This window comes from Nothobranchius furzeri, chromosome 2 (assembly GCF_043380555.1).
Source record: "Nothobranchius furzeri strain GRZ-AD chromosome 2, NfurGRZ-RIMD1, whole genome shotgun sequence".
Taxonomy (NCBI): Eukaryota; Metazoa; Chordata; class Actinopteri; order Cyprinodontiformes; family Nothobranchiidae; genus Nothobranchius; species Nothobranchius furzeri.
The window spans coordinates 12944149-12956700 of record NC_091742.1 but is presented as its reverse complement, the minus strand read 5'-3'; the positions used below and the strand labels follow the sequence as shown (position 1 = coordinate 12956700).

The 12552-nt window shown below is 43.8% G+C and overlaps 2 protein-coding genes across 3 annotated transcripts; one reads left to right on the top strand and one right to left on the bottom strand.

Moving 5' to 3' along the window:
• The first annotated feature begins 1689 nt into the window (after positions 1–1689).
• Positions 1690–8329, top strand: slc10a1 (solute carrier family 10 member 1). The gene is made up of 9 exons (XM_015942201.3): positions 1690–1988; positions 2862–2907; positions 3034–3255; positions 3337–3423; positions 3625–3737; positions 5933–6137; positions 6269–6447; positions 6536–6735; positions 7801–8329. The coding sequence occupies exons 2-9, from the start codon at positions 2905–2907 to the stop codon at positions 7854–7856; spliced, it is 1065 nt and encodes a 354-aa protein (XP_015797687.3). The 5' UTR covers positions 1690–1988; positions 2862–2904; the 3' UTR covers positions 7857–8329.
• srsf5b (serine and arginine rich splicing factor 5b) lies at positions 7938–12273 on the bottom strand. 2 transcript variants are annotated; one of them, XM_015942202.3, is made up of 8 exons: positions 12131–12273; positions 11839–11971; positions 10990–11060; positions 10668–10781; positions 10500–10569; positions 9178–9251; positions 8989–9096; positions 7938–8910 (listed from the first exon to the last, which is right to left on the bottom strand). In XM_015942202.3, the coding sequence occupies exons 2-8, from the start codon at positions 11962–11964 to the stop codon at positions 8589–8591; spliced, it is 885 nt and encodes a 294-aa protein (XP_015797688.1). In that variant the 5' UTR covers positions 11965–11971; positions 12131–12273; the 3' UTR covers positions 7938–8588. The 2 variants fall into 2 exon arrangements, with proteins under 2 accessions (XP_015797688.1, XP_054604856.1); XM_054748881.2 differs by lacking the exons at positions 7938–8910; positions 8989–9096; positions 9178–9251 and adding an exon at positions 9397–10188.
• Between the last annotated feature and the right edge of the window lie 279 nt (positions 12274–12552).

Here is a 12552-nt window from a genome sequence, read left to right as displayed (position 1 = left end):
ATTTGTGTTGAATTTTATTAAGGTTGAATTATTTTGATCAACTTCTGGTATTAATGGGCTTCAGGAGGTTCTCTCAGAGCCTACATGGTAGCTTCAGCCCCCTAATATGTGAGTCACGGTTAGACTGAGTCACTGGAAATGACTCATAAATGAATTGCAGTCCAAGCAGCTGGATTCAAACGGGACTTTAAAAACAAGCCTTGAAAATACTGAATATGAAGATTGTATCATTGCACAATTTTAAATTTTCTATGCTGGCAAAATAGCACAAAAGGTACCGATGTTTTAAGATTTTAAATAGCTTCATAAAAGTAAATTTTACCAGCAGATCAGATGCCATGTGCTCGTCTTACTTAATGATTTTGGATCTAAAAGCTGCTTGAACTACTGAAACTCACCAGAACAGAACCGGTTCCATGCTGGCGCCAAACTGGAAAAGGAACATCTCAGGTGTTTGAGTTTGACGCCGCCTTTTTCATGACTCATGATAAATTATTCCAAACAGAATGCCGTCTGTGCTGTATTTCTACTCATAATGGATTTACAGTAAGTGCAGACACATTATTAAGCTAATAATGATAGCCTGCAGTTTGCCTTTTCACCACATGATGGCGCACTGCTGGGTGGATTCTAAAATTGACTCTCCTTTAGTCTCTCAAGAACATAAAAAATTAGACCCTAATTTGGAAGTTAAAGCCAAAAATTACCACACTGCCTCTAGTGACTGGCTGCAGAACAATGTTTAAGCCCTGCCCCCTTCTAAACTATTTCCTCACTACGAAACAAATATACACCTCTAAATGGTTTCCAGCTGTTTTTTTTCCTTTGCTGCATGTTCATACATTCATCAAAGTCTTTTGTTTCTGAAAAGTTATTTGATGTTAACTTTCAGCACCACATTCTGGCTCCACAGATGCAACACGGTCCATCCATCCATCCATCCATCCATCCATCCATCCATCCGAGTCAGAGGGAGGTAGGAGCAGATCGTGACAGTACCTACCCCCCCCCCCCCCCCCCCCCAAGGGGCGGATACCAGACGTCCACAAGAACCACATACTCGGAAGACACAGGGACTCAGGAGACTCGTGACGTAGACTCTGGAAACACTGGAGACTAGGGAGACTCGGGAAAAGAGGTAGGAAAGTACAAATTCTTCAAAAGAGGTAGGAAAGTACAAATTCTCCTAAAGAGGTAGGAAAGTACAAATCCTCCTAAAAAGGTAGGAAAGTACAAGTCCTCCTAAAGAGGTAGGGAAGTACAAATCCTCCTAAAGAGGTAGGAAAGTACAAATCCTCCTAAAGAGGTAGGGAAGTACAAATTCTCCTAAAGATGTAGGAAAGTACAAATCATCCTAAAGAGGTAGGAAAGTACAAATCCTCCTTAAGAGGTAGGGAAGTACAAATCTTCCTAAAGAGGTAGGAAAGTACAAATCATCCTAAAGAGGTAGGGAAGTACAAATTCTCCAAAAAGGTAGGAAAGTACAAATCCTCCTAAAGATGTAGGAGAGTACAAATCCTCCTAAAGAGGTAGGAAAGTACAAATCCTCCTAAAAAGGTAGGGAAGTACAAATCCTCCTAAAGAGGTAGGGAAGTACAAATCCTCCTAAAGAGGTAGGAAGGTACAAATCCTCCTAAAGAGGTAGGGAAGTACAAATCCTCCTAAAGAGGTAGACATTTTAGAAAATTGGAATTTGAAAATGCGTTTAGCTGTTTCCTGCTTTAATTTTAATATTTTGGAGTATACATCATTATAAAAGAATGGGACAAATTCCTAAGGAGCTGATTATTTTTGCTCACTTAAAAAACTAAATTTAAACTCCTGAAATCAGACATTGGTTCTGTTAAAGTGTGAAACGATGGTCTCTCCTGAGGAGGTGCACTAGGTGGCACTTGGGTACAGCTAGGTCAGGGTGTGATTTGTGACTAGATTTAAGAGAAAGGTTTGGTGCAGGAGAGAGGAGTAGAGAGGACTCCCCGATCCAGCAGGTAAGCAGACACATCTGTCAGGTGTAAACTACAACCAGGTCTTGTTTCTGGGGAAATCGCTTTCCTGTGTTTCTTCTCTGCACCCCTGACCTCTTCAGTAGGTGTCTAATTCTCACCGTCGCTTCCATATCTCCTCGAGACTCTTTCCTCTGGCGCTCATATTTAGAAGTGTGAAACAGACGTGAGAGTACATTAGTGTTCAGCGTGTGTGCATGCCTGCAGGGAGGATGTGGTTGTCATTTCATTTTTTTTGTTTTGTTTTGGAGATAGAAGCTGAAACATTAAGGAGTCTGAGAAGCACCAACTACCGTGGAGTTTTGCTCAGTGACGCACAAATGCAACATATCTAGGTTTTCGGTGATGATAAGCTCTGATTTCTGTGTTTTACAGCTTCAAAAAAACAAAAATGATCCTCAGGAGTTTGGAAAACTGATTTCTACCTCCTTCAACATGCTCTTTTGCTTTTGCAAAGACTGGAAAACTCTTTCACCCTCCAGTTTTCTAGAATGCATTCATGTGTTTGCGTTTACCGTTATTGTCATTTTTGTGAATAAAAAGTATGAAAAATCCATTTTTTAAACCTAGTGAGCAGTTTTAAAATCAGCTTTAAGTGCAGCAGAGAACAAGAAGGATTTTCTGATTATGTTCAGTTAAAATACTTATAAAATGTTGATTTTTAAAACACCTTGACGTCAATTTCTGCAACAAAAGAATGCCAAGACTCTAAAGATGGTGTAATATTAGCGTAGAGGATCTGATTATTGTAAAATCTCAACTGTACTTTGAACTAAAGGACTGAGGCCAATCTTATCATGGTCTTGACTAAAGAAAGTCGTGCTTATCAAACAGCTGACCCTCTGTTCCTTATGTCAGCTGAACAAAAGGAACAAGAGACGACGGACGGACAAACTGTTGGATGGTGAGTTTTTCTTTGCACTAAACGGTCGTCTGTGCAGCTTTAAATGATTTTCACGTACACTTTCAGCTGCTTTATTTGCTCTGCTGTTTTGGGATTGTTTGAGCCTCCATCTATTTGCGTCTCCAGTTGGAGCCCAGAACACCCAGTCCCGCTCTCATCATGGACCAGGCTGCTGATTTCTGGCATGAAGACGGCTTTTCCTTCAACCAGACGGAGGCCAACGTTACCTCGGTCTTTCAAACATTACTGAGCCCTACCATGGACAAAGTCGTAAACATACTTACGATCCTCGTGCTGTTCATCACCATGGTTTCACTGGGATGCACCATGGAGGTGTCCAAGATCAAGGTCGGCAGCACACAAATCCGTCTGTTTCAACGTGTTTGGGAATCATTGTTAACGTGGTTGTTCACGGATCTGCTTTTCCAGGATCACATACTGAAACCTAAAGGTGTGGCCATCGCCATTCTGTCCCAGTACGGTGTGATGCCTCTCACCGCCTTCTGCTTGGCAAAGGTCCGTTCTGCAGCTTTACCTTCAAATATAGATTCAAGAGTTTGTTTGCATCTTTATTCAAACGAGGCGTTAAAGTATATTTAACCACACAGAAACAGTCCCATGCAGGCTCATTAGTATGAATAACACCTATCCTACGAGGACTGCTGTTCGAACAGCCCTCATGCTGTCATCAGTTTGCTCCTTCATGTTGTGTTTCAGGGCCTCCAGTTGGATGAAATGACAGCTGTGGTGATCCTGATCTGTGGCTGCTGTCCCGGAGGAGCTCTCTCCAACATCCTGGCTCTGGCTCTGCAAGGGGACATGAATCTCAGGTACACACACACACTTGTACAGTAAAGGTCAAATTACTTATTTTTTAGATCTGTATGGATCACACCATAGGCTGCATGGTGGCGCAGTTGTTAGCACTGTTGCCGCGCAGCACGAAGGTTGCAGGTTCGAAACTCGGCTGCGGCCTTTCTGCGTCGAGTTGCGTGTTCTCCCCATGCATGCGTGGGTTTCCTCCGGGTACTCCGGTTACCCCCACAGATCATGTCTTATTGTGTTAAATGGTGTAACTCGTGTGGAGGCAGTTGTTGCTCATGTGCTGCTGCTAAATTAGCCTAATCTCTTAAATCTGAGGCTATGATGATGAACATATGCTGCTGCTAGCTATTTGTTTCCCTCCCTGTCAGAAAAAAAACTGGAGTTTTTGTTTACATGACAAGCTGCAACTGGAAAAACTAGCTACTGTGATTTCTCCTCCGCTCAGGTTCAACTCCCACATGTGCAAGCAGCCTGGAAGGTTAATCACTAGTGTTGGCATGAACTAATGTTAAAGAGCAAGTCACCCCCAAATCAACTTTTTTTCCTGATAAACTATATAAATGTGTGTCTAATCGTGCTGCAGACACGTGTAGTCAGTAGTTTTGTACTTTAGTGCATTTTTGTTCAAATTTAAATTTTCTGCCTAAAACTGTCAGTGTTGTGCCGTTGTCAGGTAAAAACTCTGCACTGCATTTGAATTTAAATCTGCCATCGCTATTGGCTAAGAGGTACCCTAGAACGTTAGCTGGTACCATATGATGTCACAATGTCGTTGTGAGCCTGTGTGTGTGTGTACTTGTTAGCGGCTCCACTCTCTCTGTCTGCTAGGCAACAGCATTTGTTGCATTTTCCAAACAGGAAGTGGGAGTGGAGTAATACTTTGGTAGGGGGTGACTTGCTCTTTAACAAATTTGTTGCATTAGTCAAGTTTTAAACCATCACTGATCCACTTAGTAACTAGCACCTAGCTGCTACTTAGTTTGCCTTGATTCAAACAAGCAGAGAAACAGGATGACTTGTCTGATGACCTTAATCAGCAGAGTTCAACAACCTCATTTATCATTAGAGTTGAATGACCAGCAGGTCATCACAACTCGGGTCATAAAACAGAAAAATGATCATAATAAGATGACAGCAACCCCCTTTGCTATCAACACCTATGTCCTCCCACCCATATGTTTGTTCTTTTTGTAGAGGCAGGAGTGTACTTTATGGTGTTCCCGTTGTTCTGGACATTCCCACTCTATCTGATGTCTGAGCGGCTGCTTGACACGATCATTTAAGCAATAAAACCAACTAAAGCACAGCCCTTACAAGATGGATTCTTTCTAAAACTGTCAATCATCACTGTCGGTTTGTGAGACAAAATAAGAAATTGCCAAAAAAAACAAACAAAACAAAGTTGTGTTTAAAAGTGAGAAACAAATATTTTTTTTACTAGTAATTGACTCAAAAAGGTGGAAGAAGGCGATTTAAAATCAGGTTTATTGCCAAATGTATTTGCAATTGAAAAAATAAAAATGTGAAAATGTTCTTGCTATAGAAATTGCATCTCTCATAAATTTTAATCAAACGCGTGTAGAAGATTTTTGCTGTTCTTTTCATTTTTTTCATTTAATTTCTGTATTTAATAGGGACAGTGCATATTAATGAACTTCAACAATAAATTGCATCAGTAAATATGCCAGACTGTAGCACCAGTGCCAATTTACATCTGCATCCCTAGGCAGGTAATAAAAGCAATAAAAGAAAGTAAAGTATTATATTTAAAACTAGGAAAAACAGAAAGAAAACACACAAAACACCACTGTGAGGACAAATTAGTGATGGATACAGGTTTGGTTTTCCTTCAACCATTGTTTAAGTTTGAATTTGAAGGAACTGTATGATTGTGAGTCTCTTATGCTGAGTGGTAGACTATTCCAGTATTCAGTCCCCTTAACGGACAGTGTGGTCTTGCCAAAAGCAGTGTGCCTGTAAGGCACCTCACAGTCTCCTCTATCTGTGGCCCTGGTCGGCATTCCACTGATAGACCGTGATTTAATAAAATCAGTCAGGGGGAAAGGGGCTAGTCCATATAAAACCTTCTAAGTCTTACATGACTCAGTGGCGGAGCCTGGTGGTTGCTTTGGTTATTGCATCTAACAACATAAAACAAAGCTCCAAAAAGAGAGAAAAAAGTAGTGACATGTTTCCGCAGCATCGTGATGACCTCCTGCTCCACGCTGCTCGCTATGGGGATGATGCCTCTCCTGCTCTACGCTTACTGTCAGGGCTTCTCCAACCTGCAGAAAGCCATCCCTTACGTTGACATCGTCATCTCCCTGGTCCTGATCCTGGTGCCCTGCGGTGTCGGCATCCTCATCAACCACTACAGACCACGGTATTCCAAGATGATCACTAAGGTGAATGCACGCTTGCAGGGGTGTGGTGGATTAATGAATGGTGGTGAACTGGCTTCAGCTAAATCAAAACCTTTGGTTGCTGTATAGAAGACACAAACACTGATCCCGAGTCTGATTGGCCTCCTGTTCAGGTGGGCCTGGGTATAATGCTGATCTCAGTTCTGGCAGTTGGCGTCATTGCCAGCATAGAAATCGGAGGGTCCATGCTGGCTGTGCTGTCCCCCCCACTCATGACCACTGGAGCACTCATGCCCTTCATCGGCTACGTCTTCGGTTACGTCATCTCCTCACTCTTCAGACTCAGCCAGGCGTAAGTCAGATTTGCTTGGGAGCTTTGGATCACATCACTCTCCGTATGAGCCCATTGCCTATGTAAAAGTCTACCCCAACGCCTTTAGGGAGCGGAGGACCGTTGCTATGGAAACAGGCTGTCAGAACATCCAGCTGTGCAGCACCATACTGAAGATCGCCTTTCCCCCATCAGTAATCGGGCCTTTGTTCCTGTTCCCTATGGTCTACATTTTCTTTCAGCTAACGGAGGCGGTGGTGCTCATCTTGGTTTTCAGGTGCTACAAAAGGTTCACAGAGAGGAAGAAAGGTGAGACTAACAACTTATATTCAAGTAAGACATTTCTCTCTTTGGAAGGCCAACAGATTAAAAGTGCAAGTCACCTCCAAATCAACATTTTTTTTTCTTTTCTGGTAATAAATGCATGTCTAATCGTGCTGCAGACACGTGTAGTCAATAGCTTTGCACTTTTTCTGCCTAAAACTGTCAGTGTTGTGCCGTTGTCAGGTAAAAACTCTGCACTGCATTTGAATTTAAATCTGCCATCGCTATTGGCTAAGAGGTACCCTAGATCATTAGCTGGTACCATATGATGTCACATCATTGTGAGCCAGTGTGTATGTTAGCGGCTCCACCCTCTCATGGGCCATTCCCATCTGTACCGGGTCGGCCCGGGCCGGGTAGCCCCAGTCGGCCCCAGCCTGGCCCGGTTGATTCCACACATCCTTGCCTTAAGCCCATGTGGGCTGATTCTACCCACCAATCAGAGGCTTGCTCTAATGGAAGGTGTGAATTTGCTGTCAGCAGTGGGTGTGTTGGCCCTGGTCGGCCTGAAGCAGACCCCTTCGAGAAGAGGGCTGAGAATGAGCCTTGGTTGGCCCGGAAAAATACCAGGCCACCCAGATATGTAAACAACCTACGCTACCCGGCCCGGGCCGACCCGGTACAGATGGGAATGGCCCATTAGTCTGCTAGGCAACAGCATTTGTTGCATTTTTCAAACAGGAAGTGAGAGTGGAGTAATATTCTGTTAGGGGGTGACTTGCTCTTTAGGGTCAGTAATATCCTGATTTGAATTTCTCTTAAGGGATGATTTTTATATTTTACATCACAATAATTGGCACTTGCTGCACGTAATCCTTGGATTCTCCACCAGAGGGGACGTCCAAGTGGTTCATGAGGAACGCGCCAATCCTGTTAGAAGTCTTACATACTTCCCTTTAACGTTTCTTAGTGCATTAATAAGCATACAGCTAATTTTGTACTTGCTAAAGCTCATTAGGTGCTGCAGACATCTAGAATAAAGCTTGTTTAGCTTTGTCCACAGACTAGTTCTACTGCAGTTTGCTAAAGATCCACGTCTCTGATCCACAGATGAATACCAACCAGCAGCTACTGGAGACCAGCAGCTCTCCAAACTAGCTGCCTGAAGAACCTTCTGACTCATTTAAAATCTAGCAGGTGATAAACGTGTCGTTTGTGTCCCACCACAGCAGCAACAAAGGCAAACGTTTTGTTAAAACTGATTTATTGGTTCAGTCTAGTTGTTTTATACACCATACAAACATCTATTTTCACTGAAAATAAAATCCTCACGTACAAAAAAAAAAGAAAAAAAAAGTGTTTTCCAAACCTTTGTCTTGTCAGAGCCGCGGAAACGTCAGTCACACAACCGAGTATCCTTGGAATTACATCACAACACTCAAAGGGCTGTACACTCATGTCAAACAAAAAATGCATTTCCTGCACAGCATCTTTTTACAAGTCCTAACGCATAGCATTCATGAAATGTGTTCACCTTACAGCTGCTTGCTGGAATAAAGTAATTGTATTCTTGAGACAGAAGCTGCCAAAGTTGTTTTGGTGCTTAAAACAGAAATAAAAGGCTGAGTGTTTACTTTGATCCCAGCTGTGGTAAGATGGGTGATGCGTTAAATATCCTGAAACACGTCGTTTATAAGAACTGATTGTTGTTCTGGGAGGAAATGATGCTGTTGAGCCTGATAACTTGTTTATTTTACTGACGTAGAAAACAAGACGTTCTGATTCAGGGGGATTATTTAATCGGAGTTAAACTAATCGAGAGCATCACAGAAAACCACCCCCTCAAACAAAAACAACAACAACCTAAAACAGAGAAGGGACGAGCTGGATTCCTCATTTTAGCGCTGGCTGTCAGTGGAAGGGGAGCGGGAGCGCGAGCGAGACCGGGAGCGTGAACGTGAGCGGGAGTTGGAGGCTCTCTGAGCAGGCGGCGGGGAGGATGGGGTGACGGATTTACTGGTCTTGGAGGAGCGCTTGTTGGGCTCCTTTGACTTTGGGCTCGGGGAGGAGGTGCCGCCTGCAGGAGAACCACTGTGGGAGCGAGAGCGGTGATGGGCCTTGGCGGGGCTGCGGGAACGCCGAGGGGAACGCGACTGAGAGCGGCCACGGGAACGAGACCGGGAGCGAGACGAGCTCTCCGAGCGGGAACGACTTCTGGACCTGAAACAGAAACAAGAGAAACAAATAAATAAAAATTCCTCTGGTTTTTAAACCTTAATTCAGCTTTGAAACACAAACCTCTTCTTGGCGGCTTCGATGAGCTTGATTTTCCTACCATTGATTTCCTTTCCAGCCAGTTTCTCAAGGGCATTTTTCAAATCACTATGGGACGCAAACTCAACCACCCTGGGGAAAGACAAAAGAGCGTTACTTTACACATTAAATAAACAAACACTGATCCAACGGTGCCGCCGGAGATGCCTTTACCCTTCGTTGAGCTTGGGACGGTGTGCGTCTGCGAATGTCACCTCTCCAGCTTGTCTCATGAAATCTTTCAGATCCTACATACGTAAACGTGCGTGAGTTTTCGGAGTGGCTCGGAACACAAGCACAAAAAACTGGATTGATTTACCCAAAAAGAGAGATGGTTAGATTAAAAATAAATACTGTAGATAAAGAGGATGGGTCCAAGAAAATCAAAGTCTGTTCAACCAACCAGCTTTAATGAAATAAAAACGATAAAATACAACATAAAAATGAATAAGATATACATTAAATGTTAACATAAATCAGTTATAACAGGATTAATTGGTTTGTAAAACAGCTTTGAGGTCCTTGAACGCACCACTCGATGCACTAGAGAAAGATGAAGACCATCTGCATGGACTGAACATCAGAGGCATCTCCTGGGCGGCATCTGGCACCAAGTTTCCCATTTGGGGGCACAGGGCTCGGCGCCGGGACCGCCCCTGCCTCGGCACCCCACCTCAGTAAAGAGAGTGAACAGGGTGGAAGAGAGGAAACTACTACCTGAGAGCGGAACACTTTGGGGTGGGCCGCAGGCTCCCCGAGCCCACCATAATCAGGACAACAGCAGAATATTTCCACGGGCACCTGGGAGGAACTCACGCTCTCTCGCGATGTGCGGGAACACCACAGGGGGAAGGGAGGGGGGGATATCGATCGAAGCCCCTCAAATTAACGAACCATCGATCAATACGCCACCACCATCATCATCACCATCGACTCTCGCTCTCTCCTCTGCTTTCTCTCTGCCAACTCTGTTTCCTCTCCCCCGCTCTCAACCACACAGCAGGCGTTGCGAGCGAGCGAAGGGCCGCCAGCGCCTCTAGTGTGGAGCGAGCGCTCACATGACCAGCAGGCATCAACTAGGAGTAGGACACACTGGCTGACAGCACAGGCTCAACCCAGACAGAAGGACCCAGAAGGGGTTAACTCCACCAAAAGCGAGCTCTTCCATATGACACAACAGTCAGGCTGGCAAATAAAGGGGTGAAGAATTGGTTAAAATTCGAAAACAAGAACAAATTTGGTGATTTTCTTTTGTTGTGACTGCTCTGAGTTTCACTAAACTGCATTAAATACTGATCATTGCTTCTTTTAGGCCTTAAATCATAAATTACTGAACATTTCTCACTAATACTACTACTGATCTGATTTCATAAATACAAAATCTCAGTTGCTTTGTTTTAGCAGCCAGAGCTATAATTATATGTTTACTTAGTTGAAGGCAGACAACTGAGGGTGAAAATGTTTGTAATTTTTGAGCTTTAAAAGAGAATACTGACCTGCCAGCTGACGCGAGAGGACAAGTTCTCTACAATCAGACGGTTCTCGGTGCGCATCGGTGGAGGATTCCTACGGGGAAGACAAAAATCGTAATCACATCCGGGGGGGGCGGGGGGGGGGGGGGGGGGGGGGGCCTGGGCTCCCAGCAGTAAACTCATGATTTTTACCTTCGACTGTTTTGGGAGCCTCTACCATAGCGATCAGAGAAACGTCCTCCTCCGCCACCGCCGCCTCGGCCACGACCACCTCGCAGACGCACGCGAGCGTGCTCAATGGTCACCCTGTCATAGGGGAGGTGAGTACAAACAGTTTACATTTAAACATTACATGTTTTAGGACCTCCTAACATTTAGATTTCTACTTTTGTCTACCAAATGCAGCTCAAAGACCTACCACTATAGAGTTTCTGAAGATTGAAAGCACAAGATAAATTCATACACCAAGTAAATTAATACCTCTAAAACCACAGAACAAAAACACATTTGCTACCTTTCATTGCATAGCTCTTTGCCATCAAGCTCATACACAGCATCTTCAGCGTCTCTGGGATCATCAAACTCCTGCAAAAATAAATGAATTATAAACATTATTATTATAATCACAATTCTAAAACATTTTGCCTTAATAAAGTGTTTTTTATATAAGCCCCTAGCGATATTGCAGTAAAAAAATAATTGGATTTTTGCCTTGGCATCACGCTAATTGGTTGATTTTGCGAAATGTTTATGCTTGTTCAGTGGTTTGATGAGAACGGGAGAGCAAAAGTCCCCCCTACATAATTTATAGTAACTGTCACACGTGACTAGAAACAATGCATGAAAGCTTTATTATTAAAAAAATTAAATCAATCACCTTACGAGACTACATGGTGGTCAGAGGGACCGGTGGCGCCTGTGCTCGGCAGCCTCGCCTCTGTCAGTGCCACCCAGGGCAGCTGTGGCTACATCGTAGCTCATCACCATCAGTGTGTGAATGTGCGTGTGAATGGATGAATGATACACTGTAGTGTAAAGTGCTTTGGAGTCCTTACTCTGAGAGGCGCTATACAAGTGCGGGTCATTTATCATAAAATGCAGCAGGGTGTTCCGTTAGCTTGCGAATAAAAGGGCTAACAGAAATCGGCTAACGCTAGTTAGCTCGGAGGGCTAAAAAGGTTAAGCAGGCCTCGGATATAAACATGTTTAACCAAAACTCGTTAGCAGGATTTAACGGACACGTGTGAAGCTTACTTTATCCCTGCATCACCAAACTTTTTTTTTTATTTTGGGTCTAGCAGCGCACGGTCCATTTTAGCAGAACCGCAACATGAGCTTCACCCACTTCCCGCTGCTCACTCACCACGAAGCCGAAGCCTCTCTTTAGGTCGATGTCTCGAATGCGTCCGTATCCTTTGAAAAACCTCTCCACGTCCTTCTCTCTGGCCGACGGGCTCAAGCGGCCGATGAAGATGCGACATCCACTCATTTTAACTCTTAAATTAGCAAAAAGGAAAAACCAAATGTTAGCTTACTTTGTGCAGCGCTAGAGCTAGGCCTAGTGCCGCTCAACTGAGTCACTACTTTTATTCAATGACAGATAAAAAATACAAATTAGTTCATAATGTATGTCCTTTAAATAGTCGAACACAAACCTTTAAAGTATTGTTGCGCTAAGATTATTTCTCCGACTATCTCACCAAGACGAACTGAAACAAAATGGCGTCTCCGTTCATTCGGGGCGGGTTCTCGGAAAACTGAAATCCCACGTGACCAGCCACGTTCGCAGAAACTGCAGAATGCGAATAAAAACCGAGAACACCCGAAGTTTGCCGAATAAGACTGGTCTATTCGGTGCTATTTTAGACCACTAGGTGTCTTGCAGACACAGGAGCGCCGATTTAAAACAAAGCGCTGCAACAAAAGAACAGAATACATAATTAAACCCACAGAAACCCATAAATCTAGCTTTTACACAATGAACAGTCGGCCTTAAGAGAAAATGACAAAAGTAGAGTCCCCCACAGCTCTCTAAAACTCAACAGCAAGGCCTGTTAAAATGACAAATAACGATATT

Bases quoted from the DNA above. Each gene is read 5' to 3' on its own strand.
- slc10a1 (XM_015942201.3), top strand. The intron at 3,424-3,624 runs GTCCGTTCTGCA...GTTGTGTTTCAG, and splicing joins CCGCCTTCTGCTTGGCAAAG to GGCCTCCAGTTGGATGAAAT. The intron at 6,736-7,800 runs GTGAGACTAACA...TCTGATCCACAG, and splicing joins GTTCACAGAGAGGAAGAAAG to ATGAATACCAACCAGCAGCT.
- srsf5b (XM_015942202.3), bottom strand. From the start codon at position 11,964: ATGAGTGGATGTCGCATCTTCATCGGCCGCTTGAGCCCGTCGGCCAGA. The intron at 11,061-11,838 runs GTGAGTGAGCAG...TTATTTTTGCAG, and splicing joins AGAGAGGCTTCGGCTTCGTG to GAGTTTGATGATCCCAGAGA. The intron at 10,570-10,667 runs GTAAAAATCATG...TCTTCCCCGTAG, and splicing joins GGCTCCCAAAACAGTCGAAG to GAATCCTCCACCGATGCGCA.